The 23,783-nt window shown below is 56.7% G+C and overlaps 1 protein-coding gene across 2 annotated transcripts in view; it reads left to right on the forward strand.

The window, feature by feature from the left end:
- The first annotated feature begins 1,655 nt into the window (after nt 1-1,655).
- The window catches only part of PDE4A (phosphodiesterase 4A), a 40,248-nt gene continuing 18,120 nt past the window's right edge, over nt 1,656-23,783 (forward strand). The window contains exons 1-4 of one of the 2 annotated variants that reach the window (XM_075546902.1): nt 1,656-2,181; nt 22,193-22,387; nt 23,085-23,121; nt 23,211-23,281. In XM_075546902.1, coding sequence (XP_075403017.1) covers nt 1,868-2,181; nt 22,193-22,387; nt 23,085-23,121; nt 23,211-23,281 — 617 coding nt within the window. In that variant the 5' untranslated portion in view covers nt 1,656-1,867. Of the gene's footprint in view, nt 2,182-11,462; nt 11,756-22,192; nt 22,388-23,084; nt 23,122-23,210; nt 23,282-23,783 lie in introns of those variants that run through there. The other variant, XM_075546909.1, reaches the window with a different exon arrangement.

The raw sequence follows: 23,783 nt of genomic DNA on the forward strand, positions 1-23,783 counted from the left end.
TGGCTTTAATGGGGGAGTCCCCGCGAGAATTTGGGGCACATTTCTAGTCTCATCGACACCCGGCAGCTGTGGACAGGGGGGCATATTTTTGCCCTGCGTGCACCCACGCCGGGGCGGCGGCAGGGCGGGAGGGGGGCCTCTGGCAAGGAGAAAGCGGTTGTGGGGGTTGAAGAGGCGCAGGTTTTAAATATATATATATATATATATATTACCGGAGGGAGAGGGGCGGTGGCAGACCGCACGGCCTGTGCCCGGGATGCTGTGGAAGGGGGCGCTGGGGGCGCGGTCCTAGGGTCCTAGTTCTGGGGGCCAGCACCCGAGCAAGCGGATTCGCGACGTCCCCTGATTGGTCCTTGGGAAGGGGTACCCTCGCCCCCAGCCCAGCAGCCTGCGGAGTTCTACTGGGGCCCGCGGGGAGGGAGGCTCTCGAATCCCCTCCTTTGCTGCTCGCTAGCTAGCTCGCTCGGCGCGGCGCTGGGGGAGGCGGGAGCGTGAGTCACGGCATCTCCCGATTTAGGTGCCGGAAGGGGGGCTCTGCCGGCGGAGGCCGCGGGGAGGAGGCGCGGCTGTTTACTCGCCTAAAAAGGGCACGCGGGTGCGCCCCGCTACTGCCGCGGACCTGCCTCAATTTACCTCCTGCAGATGTACTTTGCAAGAAACAGAGATAAAGAGAGTGGTGGGCGGGAGTGGCCGCGGTGTCCTCCAGGAACCCCAAGGGGACCAAAAGGGACACACCTCTGAACCATCCCCAAGGTTGGCCGATGGTAACCCCCCCCACACACACACACCCGCCAACACGCTTAGACGCCCACGGACATCACAGACTCGAGGCGGAATCGCGCGCGTTTTGACAACTGCAAACACACACGGACTCCAACGCTCATCAAACGCGTGGGAGCACGCACGGGACCCCCCCCCACCGCGGCCACCGAACCTGATCCCGGAAAGCCGCGCATCCTTCCAAGGAGCAGCACACGTGCGCACACATCCTTCACACACAGACACACACACAGCGAGAAATCCCGGGAAACAGGCGGCCCGCAACAGCCAACCACGTGCGCGCGCGCGGGCGCGCACACACACACACTCACACACACACACTCACACTTCCAGCCCCACAGACACCCCTCGGAGGGGGCCACGTGTGTGCAACCCCCGCCTCGGACACACACACCGTAGCCTTTCCTCGGACTCATCAGCAGGAGTTTCCCAGCACACTGGCCACCGCGCCATTCGCACCCAGACCCACTCTCCCCCAGCCTCCCCCGACCAGGGGTAGCGGCGAGGACACGCCAAGCTTAGGCTCCGCCCCCGTCATGATGGACGGACTGACTGACACTCCGGCAACCAGTCGCGTGTCGTCTTCCCGGTCGGATTAACCGTTTAACTCCTCAGTGCCCGTGCGCGCCGCGGCGAGGCTGGGCGCTCTGGAAAGAGCAGAGTTCCGGCGGCCCCTCCCCGCCGGGAACAGGGCTCTGCGTGGGAGGGGAGGGGCCCCCTCTTGGGTGGCTGCCCCCCACTGGCCCGGACCCAGGAGGAGGAGGGGGGCGGCGCTGACAGCCGCGGCGGGCTGGGGGCGGGGAGGGGCGGGACGGGGCGGGGGAGCAGGGGTTGGCGCCTAGCCGGGCGCCGAACGCGGAGAGCGCAGCCGAGCACAGAGCTGAGCGCCGGCTGCCGACTGGAAGCCGCGGCGCCCGGCCCGGGGGCGATCGGCCCGCTGCGCCCCCGGGTCTGTCCCCGGGGCGCCATGGCCCCACCGAGGCCGGGCGCATCCGCGGGGCCCCGGACGCGACGGCTCGCGAGCAGCTGAGAGGAGTGCATTTTGGAGAGGCCGGGGCCCCCGGGGGCGCAGGTGGAGGCCGGCGCTATGGAGCCCCCGGCCGCCCCCTCGGAGAGGAGCTTGTCTCTGTCCCTGCCCGGGCCCCGGGAAGGCCAGGCTACCCTGAAGCCGCCCCCCCAGCACCTGTGGAGGCAGCCTCGGACCCCTATCCGGATCCAGCAGCGGGGCTACTCCGACAGCGCAGAGCGCGCGGAGCCCGAATGGTCGCCACACCGGCCCATAGAGCGCGCCGACGCCGTGGACACCAGCGACCGGCCGGGCTTGCGCACGTCCCGCATGTCCTGGCCCTCGTCCTTCCACGGCACTAGCAGCGGCGGCGCGGGTGGAGGCAGCTGCAAGCGGTAAGACCCTGGACTAGGGACGCGCGCGGAGCGTAGAAGCGCGCAGACAGGGCGCGATACGCCCCGCCAACCGCAGGGGGCGCTGTGACACGGGTGGGGTCATTGTGCCTGGCATTGAGGGGGTGATGGCTGGGGGTGGGGTGGGGTTGATTTACTGCGGGGGCGTCCGGGGCAGAGTTCCTGGCGCGGCATTGTGCTGGCGGCTTCCCATGCAGCCTGTCCAGGGGTGAACTTAGCAGCGCTAGGTTACGTGTGATGGTCAGTTGGTAGCAGTACAGGGCGACCGATAGGCAGGGCAGCTCTTGGAGGGGTCGTCCTGAAGGCAATTGAGCCTGGTTAGATTCATTGTGCTTGGCATGCCTACTAGGACCACAATTTCTGCTCCAGGCTGGAGGGCCTCAACCTAGAGGCGCAAGACTGACTGTGTGGGGTAAAGGACATTTGTGGACTCACCTGGAAGCAGCTGGAATTGGAAGGCCAGAAGGGGCATCTTGCATGGACTCACTGTTGGGGTCTGGAGGTTCTAAGGACAAGAGCTGCCCAGGTGTAGAGAACAGCACAGAGGACCCAGGTCCACCATAAAATTTGGGAGGTTCCTGCCTCCTCTGAGGCGACAGTAGTGTGTGTGTGTGTGTGTGTGTGTGTGTGTGTGTGTGTGTGAGAGAGAGAGAGAGAGAGAGAGAGAGAGAGAGAGAGAGAGAGAGAGAGAGAGAGAGAGAGAGAGAGAGAGAATGTCTGGCCTCTGACCCACCTGAGTCTGCCCACCTCCCACCCTCGGCTCTGACTATGGGTACGATGGTTAGCTGTGGCAGACTTGATTGGGTGTTTGGCCTGGGCTTCTGTGGTTCCCTGGTTTTCACAGTGACACTGATTGTGCCAATGTGAATGTGTGCTCCAGGGACCCTGTGACTGTGATAAGGTGGCCTTGTGTATTCCTGGGGCAGTCATTGTGACAGCATACTCTGGGGGGTGGGGGGTGCGTAGGGGCCAGTGAGAGATTGTGTCCATGTTACTGTCGGTGGTCTCTGGACCACTGGTTGGGACCCTGTGACCGTGCTGTCAGATGCCTGGGTGCCTAGGTCTGGGGTCTGTGCTCTAGCTTACAGGATGTCCTCATGGCTGCTCTGGCTGCCTGCTGACAGGTGGGTGGGCTCTCTGACCTCCAAATGTCCCTTCCCACCCTCCCAAACCGGTTCTCTGGTTCTGTCTCTGCTCCCTTGGTGCTTTAAGGCCTGACTGATCTCATGATTCATGACTGACAAGCTGGTCCAAGTGCTCTCTCAGCCTGACGCCCATGAGTCCACCCCTCTGCATGGGCCAACACAATGACAGTGTGATGGAAGCCGCTTACCACCCACCCCCCCGGAGTTCCTCCAGGCTGTGACCCACAATTCCTTGGAGGAAGAGAAGGGACTTTTTGCCTCTCTGGGCCTCACATCTTTTGGGAATCCTTCAGCAAGCAGCACAGGCCTCCCACCCACCCCCAGCCCCCACCAGAAAGCAAAAACGATGGGTCCGATACATGCAGCTTGCTGTTTCCCAGAGAAGCTAAAGGAAAGCAAAACTGGAATCAACAGGAAATGCCAAGACCAGGGCCTGCAGGCCAAACTGAAACAGGTCACTGTCCTGGAACTGGGAAGATGGGGGTGGGACGCACTAGAAGCTGGGCCCCACCCCCTCTGCAGGCCCCAGGGAAACCTCCCTCCGGCCTCCTGGGGGGCCGACCCCATGGGGACAGTGGCTGAGTGAGCAGTGTTAGCACCATCTCCTAATAGCTCACTCTGGGGCGCCTTGCCAGGGACATTCTCGTCCCTGGTGCCTGGGGAGGCGTCCCTCTGGCACATGTGGGGAAACTGAGGCCCAGAGTCAAAATCCCTTTTGCCTCACCTCACACCACCAGGAGGCGGCAAGCAGGGTGCCTGTGAAGCCTCCGTTTTACCCCTTGTGTCCAGTGAAGCTGTGGCTGGCCCTCATCTGGGAGGGGAGAGCTCTAGGAACCACCAGAATGTGTATCAAGGGCTTCACATCAAGGGCCCTGCTCTGGGACCTGGCATCAGGGGAAGGAGATGGGATGCTCTGTGCTCCTCTGGGAGGGAGGGAAAAAGCAGGAACTCCAGCCCCCCAGGCCACTCGCCAGCAGGGGTTCAGGTTCCTGCTTCTTGCTGGGTCTGTGGAGCCACCCTGGCTGACTGTGCCAGCCACAGCTGGGCCCTGGTGGGGGTGGGGGTGGGTGGCGGCCTGGAGGGTGGGGCACTGGTGCCAGCGCCTTCCCCCAGACAGAAGAGGAAGGGGGAACTGAGAAACCTCCACTGGATAAAACCCCTCCTTCACATAGGCCTTGGGCCAAGCCACCTCTTCTCGCAGGGGGCTCCAGTAATGCACAAGCTGGGGCTTCCCAGTGCTCCCCAAGCAGGCGTCCACCCAGCCTCTTGAAGAGGGGCCCACAGAGCCACCCGGATTTGAATCACAGGAATATAGAGGAAGACACTGCCGGCTTCGATGGCGTCTGCCCGCCCGCCCCCTGCAGACCTGCGGATGTACCAGGCAGGGCTCCTGGCGCCCTGCGGGGCTGAGTCACGGCCCTGCCACGCTTGGTCTGGTCGGGAGGCAAATGGAGCATGAGGAAGAGAAGGATGGACGCGGGCAGGGTATGCCCCCCGCCGGCTGGGTGCCCCAAACTCTCCCCCACCAAGAGGAACGCTGACAAAACCTGGACCCTGAGACGGGTGGAGGCAGCCGCGCTGGACTTTCTCTTTTTGGCCCTTGCTCCTGCTCCCTGTCTCCATTGCGGTCCTCTCCTCCCCTGGTCCCCAGCGCGCCCCTCTCTCAGGGTGTCTCCGTGCGCGCACCCTGCTGGATGACGATGGGAAAGGCGCAGCCTGGCTGTGCGCTCCCAAGCCGGATCAGCCTCTGGGACGTTCCGTCTTGGAGCAAAGTGGCAGCCGCCGCCGATGCCGCTGCCACGGCGCCCCGGATTATTATTTCATGGTTATTGAGCGTCCCGGAGAGCGGGCGCCAGGCCGGCCGGCCGCAGACTCCGGGGGGAGATGCTTGCCCTCCCTGTGCTGGGACTAGAGCGCTGTCCCAATCCCCCTCCACTCCCTTCCAGCCCTGGGTGGCGGAGAGGGCCGCCTGGCGGACGCAGAGGAGAGCAACTTGGTTGCGGGAGTGTCTCTGGGTCTGTGCGCCCTTACCCGGATCCATGTCTGGCTATTGAGTCTCAGCATCTAAGGTCCCTAGGCGGGAGCCTGTGATGTGCACTTGATGTACAACCCACTTGGAACGCCGCTGAAGAAAAGGCCTGGAGAGCTATTTCGGTTCAGATTCCAGCCACGGAAACGCCCCACGGCAGTACTCTTCTGTCCCACATGGGTTCATCAGGAGCCAAAATCAACCAACATGTTTCGTTGGCTCCTCATACCTGCCAAAAACGGAGACGCAATGACTTGCCCAAGGTCACACAGCAAAATTGAGACCCCCAAAAGTCAGATCTCTGACTCCAGCAATTCACCTGCTGGGTGAGAGTCACTTCTGACCCTGGCTGCTGGCTCTAGCCCAACATCAGCTTTGTCTTTAGTAGAAGAGGGGCCTCCCCCTCCCTCACTCACACACACACTCCTGTGAGACTGCTCCTCTCGAGGACTATGGTAAGGCTGAGAGTGTGCAACAGGGCTGGGCAGTCAGAGCTTGCTTTTGAAGACATACTTCCCCAAGTGACATCCGCAGAGAGGAAGGAGGCGTCCCCAAGGCTGCACATCCAAGCCAGTGACTGCCAGGGCGCTTCATCTCTCCGTGGTGTCAAAAGACCACAAGCTCCTCTGAGGTGCCGGAAACTGGGGCTTTGGGCAGACTGGTGGGTGACAGCAGTGCTTGGTGAGACAGCGGAAGGACAAGTTCACATCCAAGTTTTGCCATTTTCCTCCCGGGAGTCTTCTCTCCCCAGCACTCTAAGGTGTCTGAGCCCCGTTTCCTTGTTTGTACCATATCCGCTCATCACACCAATGTCGAGGGGGGCATCTTACAGGCCAGGGTGCAAAACAATGTAGACCCAGTACCATCCATCCTGGAGTTCTCAGAGGGGTGGGTGAGGCAGTCCCAGCAGAGAGTAAAGGTATGTAGGTGAGAGGGGCCCTGCCTCTAGGAGGAGCTGACATGTGCACAGAGAACCCTATTTAAGGGAGAGCAGAAAGGTGTGTGTGTGTGTGTGTGTGTGTGTGTGTGTGTGTGTGTGTGTGTGTGTGAAGGTCCCAGGGAGTAGGAACAGCCAGTGGCAAGGCGTTGAGGGCTGAGAGTGTCTGGTACACGGGGAGAGAGGAGGGAGCCAGGGGGGCTGGAATAGAGGAAGTGGAGTGGGGGTGGGGTAGAGAATGCCTGAAAGGAAAGGAGGCTCTCCTAGGGAGGGGAAGGAGCCGCTTTTGTAGGGCCCTGTAGGTGATGGCCAAGGTCTGAATTGCATAGGGCTTTCTGTGTCTCCTAAAAACAACCAGCAAACCTCACTGGCATTGAAGCACTGGCAACCCAACAGGACAGGGTCGAACTGCCCCTATGAGACCGTAACTCTTTAAGGAAGTAGAAAGCCCTGTCTTTCTCCCACAGAGTGGCCCGTGGTTTAGAACTGCTAGCAGCCCAGTCAGTAACCACTCTGCCACCAGGGCTCCTAGCTGCTGAGGTCCTTGCCTCTGGAGCCAGGAGCTCGGAACCATCATCTCTCTCTGGCTGTGTCGCCCTTCTCATCTCTGGACTGATGATTCCGAAAAAGAGAGTGGATGGGTTATTGGCGGCAAATGATCTTCCTTTTGGTTTGTAACTGGACCTCAGGGTCTGGGTGGCCAGGGGGTCAGCCTAGGTGAGTCTAGAACAGTGGTTCTCAACCTTCCTAATGCCTCAACACTTTAATACAGTTCCTCATGGTGTGGTGACCCCCTCCCCCACACCACAAAATTATTTTTGTTGCTACTTCATCACTGTCATTTTGCTGCTGTTATGAATTGGGTGATCCCTGGGAAAGGATCATTCAACCCCCCCCCCCAAAGGGTCGCGACCCACAGGTTGAGAACCGCTGGTCTAGAGCATGATGGTCACTCAGGGACTTCTGTGCCTCCCAGGCAACCAACGTGTGTAACAACAGCTGGAGACATTAACTGTCACAACGAACAGGGATGCTCCTGACATCTAGTGGGTAGAGGGCAAGGATGATGGTAAACATCCTACAATCCATAGGATGCCCTCCAGGACAAAGGTTTCTCTGGTCCCAGACATCAATAGTGCCAAGGCTGGGGGGGGCGGGCGGGGGAAATAGTGCCAAGCCTGAAAGACCTTGCATTCTCTTCCTAAGGGGAAGACATTTGGTTCTTGTAGGTGAGTGGGTGGGGGAGCGCGGACAAATTAACTTTTATGTATAAAGCAATCTATAGTATCTCTGTGGTGGCCTTAGTTCATGAGAGAGGTGATGAAGGGGGCTATCTAAAGGGGCTCCTGAGTGGGGCAAGGTCCCTGGGTAGCACAAATGGTTTGCTCTTGGCGACTCCCCAGACGGCTGGCTGTTCAGCTCCACTCAGCAGCACCATGGAAGAAAGTCCTGGCACCCCACTTCCATGAGAGAGATGATAGCTAAGAAAACCCCGTGGAGCTGCTCTGAAGTACCCAGGGTTGGCAGGAGCTGAGATCTGCTCTATGGTGACAGGTTTGGTTTTGGGGGTGGGGGTGAGTGGGGCATGATGCAATCAATGGTGAGAAATGCTGATCTGGCTCAACCATGTACTGGCTGTGTGACCTTGAGCGAGTTACTTTCTAAGACTCAGTTTTCCCATCTGCAACATGGGAGCCAGCCCTCTCACCTGGTTGGGAGGGGGCATTGTGAAGGTTAAATGTGAGCGTTGGCTCAAACAAAATAAAATACTGCCACCACCAAGTTGATTCTGACTTAGAGCGGCCCCTGCAGGACAGGGAGAACTGTGTGTGGGTGTCTGAGACAACCCGGTATGGGCGTAGAAAGCCTCATCTTTCTCCTGCGGAGCGGCTCCTAGCTTCAGAACTGTTGCTAATCTTGTGGTTAGCAGCCCAACCCACACCCGCTAGGCCCCCAGAGCTCCCGAATGCCCAGGAAGCGTTTTATTGGATGAAACCACCAAACCCATCATGTTCGTTGATTGACTGACTCGTGAAGGTGCTATAGGTCACATAGGTTCCCAAACTTATTTGACCTACCTTCCCCTTTTATGAAAAAACACAACCCCCCCAAAAATTCAGCATCCACTTGGTAGTTAGCATCCACTCAGTGGCAGTGGGTTTGGTATGGTATATCTCTGAGCCTAACAACCAGCTGGGTCTTTGACAGCAGTGGACACTGAGGCTGGGTGACTTGCCCGAGGTCACTTAGTCAAGAAATGTCACGCTGAAGACAAAATGGGTGCATAAGCTAATGTGGTAAAGAAAGCTGATGGTGCCTGGCTATTACAAGAGATAGTGTCTGGGGTCTTAAAGACTTGAAGTTAAACAAGAGGCCAGAGAAGCAACAAAGCCCACAGGGAGGAAGCACACCAGCTTGTGTGATCACGAGGTGTTGATGGGATCAGGTATCAGGCATCAGAAGACCCCCAAACAATCATTTTGATTCGAGCAAGGGGGCTTGGGATGGAGACCCAAAGCCCATCTGTAGACAATTGGGCATCCTTCACAAAAGGGTCACAAGGGCAGGCTGCCTCGTTGCTGCTGGAAATCGCAGAGGATCTGAAAGAGGTGAAGGAAGGGTTGGGCAGGAGCAGTAGTGACGAGGTGGACTTCCTTAGTCTCCTGGACAGTCTGTCTGCTGAGCAGGTACACAGCCTCCCAAGCTGCCCCACCCTGAAGAGATTTGCAGGGGTGATAGAGCTGAGAGCTGTCGACACTTTTCTGTCCATCTTGCAAAAAGAAAACAGGGAAAGCATTCAGTTCACCGTCGGCCCTTTCCTCCACATGCTGGAGAACAACCCACTGGAAGCCGTGAAGCCTGCCATTCCACCTAGCGGGATCAGAAGGCTGTACCTCTATGCTGCTCATGATGTCACCCTCATACCTCTCTTAATTGCCCTGGGCATCTTTGACCACAAATGGCCCCCATTTGCAGCCGACCTGGCCATAGAAGTCTGCCAGCATAAGGACTCGAAGGAATGGTTGTGCAGCTGTATTACCATGGGGAGGAGCAGGTGCCAAGAGCATTCCTGGAAGTGCCCTCCCTACCCACTGGACGAGTTCATGAACGCTGTGTCCATTGATACCTTAAGCCCAGAAAATTACCATAGGCTCTGCTCCCAAGCACAGGTGACAGAACTTGGGCATGGAGAGTGACTGATCTGTTGGCTTTTGGAATAAAATGTCTCCACTCCCCCCCCTCCAAAGAAAGGGTGACAAGGAAGGAATGAGCCAGTCAGGGTGCAGTCATCCCTCTAGTTCTTTAATGCCTCCCCCCCCCATCATGACCCCAGTTCTATCTTACAGATCTGGCTAGACCAGAGCATGTACACTGGCATAGATATGAACTCTTGACACACAGAATCCAGGACAGGTAAACCCCCCAGGACCAATAATGAGAGTAGCCATACCAGGAGGGGAAGGGGAAGGTGGGGTGCGAAAAGGGGAACTGATTGCAATGATCGACATACACCTCCCTGGGGATGAACAACATAAATGTGGGTGATGGGAGACAGCGGATGGTGTAAAATATGAAAATATAAATAACATATAAATGACCAATGGGGGGAAATGGAGGAGCTGATACCAAGGGCTCAGACAGAAAGAAACTGTTTTAGAAATGATGACAACATCTGTACAAATGTGCTTGATACAACTGATGTGTGGATTGTTATGAGAGCTGCAAGAGCCCCCAATAAAAGGATTGATTACAAGAAAGATCCAGCCCAGGCCCCCGCTCTGGGACCGTCGACAGAGAGAGAGGGATAAGCAGGCAGATACTGATTTCAAATGCAGACTCAACCCCTTTTCTCCCCTAAAATGAGGCTCCTCCTCTTCCCCATGTGGGGACAGAGGGGTGTGGACAGATGGGAAGACCCTGCTCTAGAGGCTGCACCTCAAAAAGGTGGAGCATGCAGGGGGGGACACTGCTGGGCCCCAAATAGCCTCCATCTGTGTGTGGGAGAGCACTGATATTCTCGGGACCACCTCTCTGACTGTTGGGGACCCCGACGCTAAGGCGCCCTCCAGATTCTGAGGAGTTGCAGGGCTGGCAGGAGGTGAGGAGGTTCTTAGGGAGCCTCGGGGGCTGTGGATCTGCTTGGGGATTTTAGGGGTGTCTTAAGGTTTCCAAGAGCTGTGGCAACATGTCTGGAGCATTCATGGGGGATCCCCAAGAATTTCGGGTACATCTTGAGTTTTAGGGATGGCCTCCGGTTGTAAGAGTGCTCCAAAGCCATGGAGAAGCTAGTTGTGCCCCTCCGGTCTATGAGGGACCCCAAGATTTTGGTGGCATCTCTATGATGGTGGATGCATAGCCACAGTTCAAAGCCATCACTGGGGTTGCGTTGGGGGTCTCTATACTGGTAGAGATATCTCAGGGGTGCTAGGGAGGAGCTTAGGTCCTGGGGGACACCTGAGGGATACAGAAGTGTTCCAGGGTCCCCTGAGGGACTCTGGGATTCTAGGGACCATCCTGGAGTGAGTGGAAGTGACTCTAGCTGGGCAGGATTCTAGGGGTGACCTGGGGGGATGTCCCTGTATGTCTCAAGGATGGTGGGGTGCTCCTGGAAGCTTAGGGGGAGCTCTTAAGGAACCATGGAATTGCTCCTGGGGTTTGAAGGGGTTCCCAAGGAGGTTTGTGGGTTTGTCCTGGGATTCTTGGGGATGTCCCTGGGCCTTGTGGGGACTGTTATCAGACACAGTGAGGACAGTGCTAGAATTAGGGGGGTATGTGGGTGGGCTCCAGAGTCTATGGGGGGTCTCGCAGACCACCCCTAAAGTTTGTGCACATGGGGACCTTGGAAAGGTTGGAGGAGCTGTGGGGCCTCCCTGTGGTCGGTGTGACCTCTCCACCACGGGGCTTTGTGGAACAGCCCCAGCGATTTAGGGGGTCGTTGCTGGTGCTTGTAGAGACACTTCTGCCAAGTGTAGGGACACCAAAGGGACGGTGGCTCATCTCTGGGACCCGCAACAGCCCGTGGGTGCCCAGGCCCCGCTCCGCCCTGGGGGCGGCCCCAGCGCGAAGCCGGAAGGGCCGAGGCGGCCAAGAGGGTGGGGCTCGGGGCCCAAGAGGGCTGGGCGGCCGGCCTGCTTGGGCCGCGGGGCGGGCGGCGCAGCTCCCCAGCGCCCGGCAGCAGGGGCCGCCCCACGCGCCCTCCGCGGCCATGGCGGGGCCGCGCGGCCTGGGTCGCATCCCGGAGCGGCAGCTGGCGGCCTTCTCGGTGGCGGCGGCGGCCTCGGAGGACGAGGCATTCCTGCCCGAGCCCCCGAGCCCGCTGGCGCCCCGTCGCCTGCGTTCGCCGCCCTCCTCTCCGGTCTTTTTCCCCAGCCGGTCCCCAACTTTACGCAGACGCCTTCGGCTCCTTCGGAGCTTCCAGGATTTCAGCCGTCTGACCTGGGCAGGGTAAGTGGCTGTAGGGGCGAGTCTCCGTGGCATCTCACGCGTGTCCTGGAGTCTGAGGCTCGCCCTCCCAGCCTCCCTTGGATGACAGCGACAGAATTCACCCCTGCCCTGCTGGGGTGCTGGGGCCACGTCGGAAAGGGCGTGCAGTAGGCGCTCAGTACATGCGACAGATCTGAAGCCACTCGGCCCTGGCCAGGCTTGCGGGGAGTGAGGCGGACTTGCCAGCCAGGGTCACCTGGGAAAGGGTTCGGTTTTGCCAGTCTGTGGGCCAGCTGTGACCTCTGGGTGTTGCCGTCCAGGTGCACCCCTCACCGAAGCGGGGGCAAGGCAAGTTGTTTTCCTACCTGCCCAGAACAGGGGGTGGGGTGCAGGCTGCAGGGGCGCACAGCCTGGGGGTGATGGGCCTGGGGACACATCCCATCTGGCTTCCCCCAGAGTCTGTTTATCCTGGAAGGCACAGGCTGGCAGCCTGGCCAGGGCACAAGCTGGTGCCAGAGAGCTTGTGGGTGACTTCTCGCCCACCTGGGCAGGCCTAGCCCGGTCTGCCCCTTCATCTCGCCTCTGATGTCCTGGTTGGGGACCTGTGAATGTGGAGACACGAGGGAGGCAGGCGGGGAGATGACCCAGGACAAGGGTCAGCTCCTGGACAGGGGAGAAGATGGGAGTCAGGGTGGGCAGGACGGCGTCTCTGGGAGTCTCTGTATCTTAGTGTCTCTGTGCTTCCAGCCCCCACCCCCATGCACTACTCCTCCCCCGGGTTTTGTCACCGGGCCCTGCAGGTCCCGCTCCCCCAGGGCGCCTGGCGTTCAGAGCCCTCCAGCCGGCCCAGCTCGACGTCAGAGCGGGAAGGCGGGGCCGGTGGGGGTGGGGGCCGGAGCTGGGGAACCGGAGCCCTGGGCGCCCGGAGGCTGGCGGCGGGAGGTGTGTGCCCAGATCTGCCGGGCCCTGAGGGAGCGGGGCGGGCAGCGTGGAGCCCGCCCCGGCGCTCTGGACGCCCGGGGGCTGTCCCTGGGGGGGTCACCGGGAGGGCGGAGGCGCCGCTGTCGCCAGCGGCCGCAGACACTGCCGGCCGGCGAGCAGTGCACGCTGCACTCCGGACCCCAGCCCCATGTGCGCCCCCGCGGCGCGCCTAGTCCCCATGCGCTCAGGTGGTGCGCCCCGGCCGCGGCCCCGGCCCCCGGCCCTGGCACTGCCCCCCGTGGTCCATGAGCCTCTGATCCATTTCTCCTTCAGCGACGAGGACACCCGGCGGCACCTGCCACGCAGATCCGTCAGGTGGGTGGCCGGTCGCCAGGGCCTTTCTGAATTAGCGCTCTGGCTGTGCTGGGGTGGGGTGGGAGGAAACCCCAGTGTACCTGGCTGGGGGGTTACCCAAGTGGATTCTAGGACCTGGCTGGGGCTCCACCCCACTTCCCTGATTCTAAAGAGGGGGCTTCTTGAAGGTGGCTGCCCCCACTGGTTGCTTGAATGCTGGAATTCTGCCCCCTTTTGCTTCCCCTAGGTGTGAGTCTCCTCAGCTTAGCGCCCCCAAACCTGGGCTCCAGCACTCCCCATGTCAGTTACTATGGGTGCCCAGCTCCTCACTTGGGCTTCAGGCCTGGAGCCAGGTCTTCCTGTCCTGCCCCTCTCCCTCACTGCGGGGCTGCCAGGCTGAAAACCAAGCCGGGTGGGGGTGGGGCGGGGAGCTTCCTGGCCTTCTGAGGGTGTATTGAGAATCAGCTGGGCAGTGTTAAGATGAAGTTTTAAGTTTCTAGAAGTTTCAAGGATCCCTACTTTTGTCCCTGTTTCCCTGCACCAGCCCCTCCAGATGCCTGGGTGCACAGATGTGGCACAACACATACCATACAAGGATAATGGGGTCTCCTGGCAGGGGGGCCTACAATGGACTCACAGTGTGCTGACACCACAGCAGCCCCAGCTGACCCCTCACATCCACTGTGTCACCACTGGACCCCAGATCCCACAGGTCCCCACAGGCCTGGCCCCTGCTCCCACCTGCACCCAGGATACATAGATGTGTATTCAGGGACACTTAGGGACAGTCATACCACCTTTGCAGCTCACAGGTACCCTCTCCGCAGCTCAGGCACCTCTGACCTTTCTCCCTCACACCCACAGGTGCACATGGCCACGGTAATCCCTGGGGGCACCCAGATGCCCTGGCACCAGCCCCCTCACACACACACACACACACACACACACACTCCCTCCTTCAACACCCAGCCGCATAAGCAGCCATGTCACCTGGCACCACATGCCTGCTTGGCAGACTTACACCAACGTCACCCTCAACCTCCATGTGACCTTCCCAAGGCAAATGCCAGGCGTTTCCATGTGGGCTGCCCCGCCACCTCCTCAGTGGGAGGAGGGCAGGGAGCAGGGGAGACAGACACCTAGTGATAGAGAATGTGGCTTGGAGCCTGGCTGCCTGGGGTTCAAATCCTTGTTCCATCACAAATCACCTTCTCTCCCTCAGTTTCCTTCTCTGGAAAATGGGCTGTTCAGATGTGCCTGCCATGTGACATTCCACAGCAGCTAGTCTCTCTCTCTCTCTCTCTCTCTAATCATCGACTGTGACTTGTCCCCTTTCCCTGCCTCCACACCAGCTTGTTTGTTTCCCATCAGCCCCTGCAGCAGAGCTCCCTGAAGTTCACTTCCCTCCAGAGGCCCAATTTGCTGCCCAGCTGGGCGTACCCAGGGGCCCAAAGGGGTGGATTGGGGAGCTGCTTCACCTGAGCAGGGGCCGGGAGTCTTGGGAAGGTCATTTGGCCCCGCTGATGGCTGTCAGGGTTCGTTGGCAGGCAGGCTGACTCTGGGTCTTATTGGGACATCTCTGTAGCAGCCTCCAGGGTGACTCTGGGTCACCGTGAGCAATGGTAAGTCGAGGGGAGGCTACTCATAGACTAGGGTGCTGATTCTGGGGCCTGGCTGGGACTGCGAGCTCACCAGCCCTCACCCCCTTCCCTCTGCTCTTTCTCAGTCTCAGGACATCAGATCCTGTCATCACGCACAGCAGGGCCCCCTGGGCTGGCTCTTCCATCCTGGCCTCTGGGCTGCTGCTTGCGCAGGGTGGAATTCCCTGAGGCTGGCGTATCCGTGGGCACCGTCTTGGGGCCTGGTGCTCATTCTCCCTAAACGGCAGCTATGGTTCCTGGGGCCGAGGGGGGCCCTCCCTCAGTCCAGTCCCTGCTAACAGAACCCCCAAACCCAGGCCAGGACTTTGGAAGATAGGTCCATGGTTCTCCAGCAAGGCCACCAACCCGTGGCTGCCCCGCCATGCCTGTCAGTGTCCTCATTGTACAGGGCTGGTAACAGACCCCTCCTCGTGGGGTGGGTGGAAAGCTGAGTTAAATGGGAGGAAGGGGTTCCGTGGTGCCAGCCCACGGCCAGGGCTCAGAAAGTGTCTCCTTAGAGTGACATCTGGGAGAGCCGAAACTCCATAGAGGAGCTGTCTTGTTCCAGGTTCAGGGCTGGACAGTTTCCGCCTCTGACAGGATGCCGCCTGACCACTGTGCTCTTCGCTATTGTAGTGGGAAACATCTGCGTCTTCCTTTTGACCCAGGTTATGCCTACCGGCGGCGACAAGTTTCCCTGTATCGTATACCTAAAGGGGTCTGACCTCACACACACCGCAGGTGCTCAGTACACGGGCATCATCAGCGACGTCTCCAGCAGATGACCCAGGAGTGGTTAATTGAGTCCACAATGAGCGTGCTCATTAAATTGCTTTTCAGGATTGTTGTCCGACGCTGTCATGTCGGTTCCGGCTGCTAGCGACCCTGTGTAACCACAGAAAGAGACACTGCCCCGTCTTGCACCATCTTCACAGTCGGTCCTAGGTGTGAGCCCACTGTGCCGTCCCTGTGTCAGCCCGTCTTGTGGATCGGTGTCCTCCTTTTTGACGCCGATCCTTCCTCTTTTTCGCACCGAAGCATGACATCCTCCGCGGACTTTTCTCGTCTGGTGACATGTCCAAAGTACATGAAATAGTCTCGCCGCGCTTGATTCTAAAGAGCGTTCTGGCTGTCCTACTTTCAACCCAAATGTGTTTGTTCTCCTGGCAGCCTGTGAAACGTTTACTAGTCTACGCCAACATCATCAAAGTCTTCTTTCTTCCTCGTCCAGCTTTTACATGCATGCGCGGCGATCGAAAACGCCATGGCTTGGGTCAGGGGCTCCCAAAGGTTCAGAGTGACACCCTTTCCTCTTTAACACTGTAAGGAGGTCTTTTGCAGCAGGTTTGCCCAGTGTGATTCGTGCTCCGATTTCCTGGCTTCTGCTTCCCTGGTTGGTTGTAGATCCAAGTTAAATGAAGCCCTTGGCCATTGTGCCCGTTTATCCATTTACCGTGAAGTTGCTCATCGGTCCAGTGGTGAGGATTTTTGTTAGCTGGATAGTCTTTGATCTCCTGATGCTGCACATCCTCCTCACTTTCGGCAAGCAAGGTCGTGTCAGCTGCCTGTTGCAGGTTGTTAGTGAGCCTTCCTCCCATCCTGACGGCCTGGTCGCCTTCCTGTAATGCGGTTTCTTGGATTAGTTGTTTAGCAGACAGACTGAATCAGTCTGATGGAAGGATGAAACCCTGACGCACACCGTTCTGGAATTGAAACCACGCAACTCTCGCGGTGCTTGCTCGAAGACGTCTCGCTCTGTGTACACAGAAGTGTTCCGGAACGCCGTCTTCTTTCAGTGTTACCCTTCATTTGTCTGATTCACACAAAGGCCGCTGCAGAGTCAACGAAGCAGACGAGTGCCAATTTTCCGAATGAAAATTCAGGCTGTGCCGTTTACATGTCCATGCAGTTTGACACATGCCTCCATGTTACCACCCACGTGCACCCAGGTTGACCTCCGTCTAATTTAGGTCGTTCATTCCTTTTTGTAGAACTGAGCACTAGTCCATGGTATAGGTTGTACCTGTCTCTCCCTGCACTGGTCCATGGACCAGGTGTTTCTAGGATTTGATGATCACAAACAGAGCTCTTAGACACATTTGTGTACGGGGGTTTTTAACTTGGACACATATTTTCATTTATCCTGGGAAAGTATCCAGCAGTGCGATTGTTGGGTCATGTAGCAAGTGTGTATTTATTTTCATGGAAGCTGCCAGGCCGTTTGTTGTTGTTGTTGTTTTCCGAAAGTGGCTGTCAACACTCTCCACTCTCGCCGTCATTGATGAGTGTTCCAGTTGCTCCCTAGCCCTGCCAGCACTTGATATCGTCAGTTTGTTTGTTTGTTTGTTTTAGTGAGTCTCGTAGGCGGGACAGTATTTCCTGGTTTCAATTTGCATTTCCCAAAGGATACATTCTATTTCCTGTGCTTATTTGCCATCTGTTCCTTTTCTTTGGTGAACAATCTGTTCAAATCTCTTGTTCATTTTTTTAAGAGAATTTTAATTGAGCTGTTTCATTATTGAGTTTCAAATATTTTTTAAGTGTATTCTAGATACATGTCCTTTGTAGGGCATTTTGTTCAATCTGGAGCTTTATCCCCCCCTGTTCCCCATTATTATTTTCTTCTTCTTCTTCCTCTTCTTCCTCCCTCATCTCCCTTTTTCTCCATTCACTCGACAGTATCTTCGGCACAGCACAAACTTCACAGTTTGTTTTAACATGGAGTTTTATTAGTTAGGCTCCATTACTGAGCAGTGGTTAAAGGTTTGCCCACGTGTCCACATCAGTCTTCAGAGCAGGTTTGCAGGCCCCGGAATCATTTAAAGACCCGTCTTGCCCTGATGTGGTTCTGCTGACCAAACAGAACAGTCGTCAGTGGTGGTGTTGGTTGTTGTTGTTTTAAGCGATTTAAGAAGTCTGCATTTTTGCCTACTAAAAGTAGGCATTTCCTTGGAAAATTGGAACATCTAGTTGCACGGTTTCTTGGCTCCCTGCCCCTAGGAACATTTGCGGGTGCTGCCCTGCTCACGTGGAGGTGCCGTAGGCAGAGCAGGGGGCAGGGCGTGTGTGTGTGTGAGGGGGGTGCTGTTGTTGGTAAGCAGTTCACATTGTGGTGGCTGAGGACGGGTCTGGTGTCTAACTGCCACAGTTGTGCTGTGGGACCCTGAGCCGATCAGGGTGTCTTCTGTGCCTCAGTTTCTTCACCTGGAAAATGATGGCAGTGACAGCCCCCCCCCCCCGACTGGCTCCACATTGGGAAACTGGGGCCTCTGTCTGGAGCTAGGAGACTTCGGGGTGTTCATTTACAGCAGATGGAGTGTTCAAATCCCTTGACATGTGGGAGTAGAAAGAGAGGTTTCCTGCTCCCTCCCCCTCCCCATCGGAGCAAATCCAAAGTCCTGACCCATTGGGCCAGTTTCTCCAACACCAGAGGGGGCAGTGGCTTCCTGAGACCCCACAGCGTGGGGCAGGGTCATAGCGCCTCAGCTCTCCACCCGCATCGAATGCCTTGCTGAGTTTGCGCCCCAAGGAGAGATTTTCTGGGCTGCTGAGAGTTTTATGGTCCCTGGTGCTTTTAATGATTTCTTCCTCAAGCTCCCACACTTTCACCTGTCTGAGGGCTGGCACCTGGACAAATCTGATGGTGGTGGGAGTGGTTGTCCCCGTTTGCTAAATGAAGAAAGTGAAGTTATCATTGGCCCTAAGTCACACAGTGGGCTACCAGGGGCTCCCTGCCTCATCCTGGGGGTGTGTGTGGGGGGCGGTCCTCTGTCTCACCAGTGGCCCCAGACAGGGGTCCTAATGCCCTCTGTCTTGGCCTGTGAGTACCTCCATTCCCACTCTGGCCCCAACCAGTTCTTTGCTGCTCTCCAGAAACCAGCCTTTGCCTGCCTCAGGCCCTTTGCACTTGCCAGTCCTGGTAGCTGGAGTGCTCTTCCCGTTCCTTGACTTGAGCCAGGTCCATGTCAACCCAACACCCTGCTCAGACACCCCCCAGCGTGCCCCGATCACCACAGCTAAAGCCACCGCTCAGGGCCTTGCTGCCACTCGGCCCGGTGTTAATTCCTCTCCAGGCCCAGTCCGGTACAGACATTCCCTCCCTTGCTTTTTGAAAAAGGAACGTTTCAAACAAAAGCCATCACTAGGATGTGGTCAGTCGAGCCGGGACCTAACTGAGGATTCAAGTCTCCCAAGATGACTTTTCGTTCCGTGATTTTCATGACTCATCCCAGGGGTACTTACAGGCCACCAACCTGCCAGGCTCTGTTCTAGGCTCCGAGGACTCCACAAAAGTCCCTGCGCAGGTTAGAGAGACAGGCAGACTGCACAGAAGGGAAGGAAACCGAGAGAAAAGAGGAGGAAAATCCGAAAGGCTGGGTTTAAACCAAACTAAACCTCACTGCCAACTCTCCTTCATCGTGACCCTAGAGAACAGAGTGGAACTGTCCCCGTGGGCCTCTGAGGCTGGGACTGGCCCTTTCTGTGTTGTACAGTTTCATTGGCACCTGATCTACGTATCATACAATTCAATAGCTCGATCGTTCAACCATAGCAAAAAGAATTGTACAGTCATTACTACAATTCATTTTAGAACGTACCCCCCTCCACGATCACAATCAGTTCTAGTGCTCCCCGCCCCCTCCCACCTGCACTGTTTATTCCTAAAAGCCCCTCACCCTCCCTACCGCCCACCCCCCATCCCTACAACTCCTATAAACCCTTGTATCCGTTATCATCTCTATGCATCCGCTCCTCTGTGTTTCACCAACTGCGAAGCCCAATAGAAACAATAAAAAACAAAATAGAAATAAAGTGGTAAGAATAAAATAATAATAAATAAAGATTTTAAAAGACATAAATGAAAAATCATTGAAAAGAAAGCAAAAGTACTAAGTGCCCATACATAATAGCTAGAGGCAAAAAAGCAACCTGAATGTTTCCTTAATAAGAAACAAGTTAAATAAATTACAGAGCTGTGCAGCAGTTTAAATAAAATTGAATGAGTCTAAATATATTAATATGAACCAATATTCAAGATATTTAGTAATGGTATGCTTGGCAAATTCCCCTCTCTGTTAATATTATAGAAATTATGTATTAAGTACTTAGGTGTGTATATATATGTATATATATAATTTGATTATGATATTCTGGATGCTGCTTCTACATTAAATAAGCATCTATTGAGTTCTTTTAAAAAAGGAAATATATATATGTATATGTGTGTATGTATGTATATATATGTATATATATAAAATGACTAAGAAAGAAAAGACCCCCATCAATATTTAAAAAACCAGGGAAGAAATTTTTGTCATGGAACACGCAAGAGACACTTATACCTGGGACAAATTCAGGTTGGGTCAATAGGGAGGTTAACCAACCAAGTATCAAGTTCGATCCAGCATAGTCAAAATGACAATGATCTCTCTCTCTCTTTTGTTTTAAATCATTTTATTGTTTTAAATCATTTTATTTATACATCCATCATGTTGAGCACATTTGTACATTTGTTGCCTTCATCATTCTCTAAACATTTGCTTTCTGCTTGAGCCCTTGGTATCAGCTACCTCATGAACCCTTGATAATTTATAAATTATTATTATTTTGTCATATCTTACACTGTCCGACGTCTCCCTTCACCAACTTTTCTGTTGTCCATTCTCCAGGGAGGGGGTTATATGTAGATCCTTGTGCTCAGTTCCCCCTTTCTACCCCACCTTCCTCCACCGTCCAGGTATCACCACTCTCACCACTCACTGGTCCTGAGGGGATCAGGGATCATCTGTCCTGGATTCCCTGTGTTTCCAGTTCTTATCTGTACCAGTGTACATCCTCTGGTCTAACCGGATTTGTAAGGTAGAATCGGACTCATGATAGTGGGGGGAGGAAGCATTAAAGAACTAGAGGAAAGTTGTACGTTATGTCGTTGCTACACTGCACCCTGTCTGGCTTGTCTCCTCCCCATGACCCTTCTAAAAGGGGATGTCCAGTTGCCTTCACATGAGCATGGGTCCCCACTCCTGTACTCCCCCTCATTCACAGTGATAAGATTTTTTTGTTCTTTGATGCTTGATACCTGATCCCATTGACCCTGTGTGATCACACAGGCAGGTGTGCTTTGTCCACGTGAACTTTTGTTGCTTCTCAGCTAGATGTCCGCTTGTTTATCTTCAAGCCTCTAAGACCCCAGGCGCTATATCTTTCCACAGCTGGGCACCGTCAGCTTTCTTCACCACATTTGCTTATGCACCCGTTTGTCCTCAGCGATTGTGGATGACAATGATCTCTGTCTGATAGTCAGACCGTTTGAGACCCTGGCCTGGGGCTAGTAGGGGGTCTCCCAGTGGCTTAATCTAACTAGTTCCTCTGCAGATGGGTTTTGGGGAGACTGTAACTTTACGGGAGAAGAAAGCCGCCTCTTTCTCCTGCAGGAGGACCCGTGGTTGCAAACTGCAGCCCTTGCAGCTAGCAGCCTGACTCATAACCCACTGCACCAGCCGGACTCTAATAGTGTATCAGTCAGGGAAGACAGGTTCCTAGGTGGGGACAGGGGCACTGGGTGGGGGTGGGGAGATAGCAGCTTGCACTCAGCCGGCAACTGGAAGATGGCTGGTGGAGACCCACCTGGTCCCCTCGGAAGGAAGTCCTGGCAATCTCCTCCTTTCACGAGAACCAAGGGGAAAAACAAAATGCCAAACCACACCAACTCTCTGCCATTGAGTCCATTCTGGCTCACAGTGACCCTACAGGACAGGGCGGAACTGCCCCTGTGGGTTTCCAAGACTAATTCTTGACCGAAGTAGGAAGCCTTGTCTTTCTCCCGTGGTGGAGCGGCTGTGGTTCGAACTCCTGACCTTGCATTCAACAGGCTGACACGGAGCCAGGATACAAAGGGCCCGGCCACCCTGTAGAGAGAGAATTCTCCTGTGGGACACATGGAGTGGGGTGGGCAGGAGCTTTGGAGACATCGGTGGGGAAGAATGCTGCAGGTGCAAAGGCCCTGGGGCTGGAATGCCCTGGATGTTTCTGGAACATAGAGGTGGCCAGTGTGGCTGGGTGAGAGGGGAGCTGAGGGCAAGGAAGTGAGGTCACAGTGAGAACTTGGCCTTTTGTTCTGGGAGCTGTGGGAGCAGGAGAAGGTTTGAGCAGAGGAGGGACGGGGTCAGACACAAGCATTCACAGGCTCCTCTGGCCATCGGAGAAGACAGTGACGCTGGTCGTGGCAGGAGGTGACAGGAACTGACTGGCTGAGCGGTTCCGAATTCATTGGGGGTGTGAAGAGCAGACCCAAAGAGGGTCCCACAGCCTGTCTGACCCCTCTTGCCATCTCCCTGAGGCACAGATATGGTCTGTGTCAGTCACCTCTGCATCCCCAGTTACCTGCAAGGGAGCCTGACACCCTCAGGCCCTTAGTAACCGTCTGCTCTCTACAACGCCCTGTCCCCCACCTGTCTCGGTCTGTCTCCCTTTGGCCCCCTCCTCCGTCTTGACCTCCCCACCACCAGCTCAGCCTCCCCGCCCCTCTTCCCACTCCTTGCAGCTTCGAGGCCTCCGAGAATGGGCCGACACCATCGCCCGGCCGCAGCCCCCTGGACTCGCAGGCGAGCCCAGGCCTCGTGCTGCACGCCGGGGGGGCCACCAGCCAGCGGCGAGAGTCCTTCCTCTACCGCTCGGACAGCGACTATGACATGTCGCCCAAGACCATGTCCCGGAACTCGTCGGTCACCAGTGAAGCGTGAGCACCCCCTCCCCTCTTCCCCCACCTGTGCCCCAAGTCCCTCCCCGAGCTGCCAGTCCTGGCAAAGACTGTGGGTGCCCAGCTCCTCCCCAACAGCCTGCCCTCCACAGTGAGAGGTCCGCAGCCCCCAAGGAGCTGCTTTGTCGTCTGTGTGCCCATCCATCTCTGTGCCTAACACCCACCCTGGACCCTCTGTCTGGCCCACCACCCACTGATATCCCTGTGGTTTGGACCCTGTGAGCCTAGTCCCTACCTACTGGCTGCTCTGGCCCCAGAAATGAGGGCAGCCCCCGACTCTGACCCCTCCCTGATCACAACTACCGGGTCTGAATTTCTCCCCCACCCCACTCAACCCCACCCCTCCTTATCCTGCCTTTTCCAAGACAGCCCCACCCCACCTGACCATACCTACTGGGTGCTCTCCATCCTGCCCCATAGAGACGACTTCCGGGCCTCAGCGCCCTTCCTGCCCCTAACCCCTTCCCCACCCACTGCACCCCCAAGCCCAGGTTCCCAGCCCCTCCTGTTGCCTACCTTCCTTCAGGCCCCGCCCAAGCCCTGGTGAGGTCCCCAATCCCTCTCCTGCCCCCCAGCCACCCCTCTCGGGCATCCACCACACACAGTTGTTCCTCTGGCTGCCCGGGCCCCGGGGGTCCCTGCTGTGGCAGCCCTGACCGTCTGCCCTTGGTTGCAGGCATGCCGAAGACCTCATCGTAACCCCGTTTGCCCAGGTGAGACCCTTCCCCAGCTCTCCCCTGCTGGGGGGGAAAAGGGTGCGGGGTGGGGGCTGCTTCCTCACCTCATTGCATCTCTGCCTTAGGTGCTGGCCAGTCTCCGGAGCGTCCGCAGCAACTTCTCCCTCCTGACCAATGTGCCCATTCCCAGCCACAAGTAAGTGGAGGCTGGAGCCCGGCCCTGGGCACCCTTGCTGAGCCTCTGTTCAGGCCTCCCTCGGAGGCAGGGAGCCGCCGTGGCTCAGAACTTAAGAGCTGGAAGCTTCTATAAAGAGCGAGCCACGGAATGTCAGGGACAGTGTGTGCAGGGTGTGTGTGTGTGTGTGAGAGAGAGAGAGAGAGAGAGAGAGAGAGAGAGAGAGAGAGAGAGAGAGAGAGAGAGAGAGAGAAAGAGAGAGAGAGAGAAAGAAACAGGCCATTCCTGGCCCTGTTGCCCGTTTGCCTTGCAGATGGCTCTGCATGGGGCCTCTCTGTTTCCAGCCCCCCCCACCCCCGCTCCGCCCTCTGTGTAAAATGGGAATTTCAGTAGCTCTGGAGAGAGCTGCTTGGAGGACTCACGGAGACAAGGGCTAGAAAGGGCTAGAATATTACCCAAGCCACAGCGTTTGGGTTGATTCCGTCGTTGGTGAGCCTGCAGAGCACTCCCTGGGGGTTCTGAG

The sequence above is a fragment of the Tenrec ecaudatus genome, chromosome 1, assembly GCF_050624435.1.
Source record: "Tenrec ecaudatus isolate mTenEca1 chromosome 1, mTenEca1.hap1, whole genome shotgun sequence".
Taxonomy (NCBI): Eukaryota; Metazoa; Chordata; class Mammalia; order Afrosoricida; family Tenrecidae; genus Tenrec; species Tenrec ecaudatus.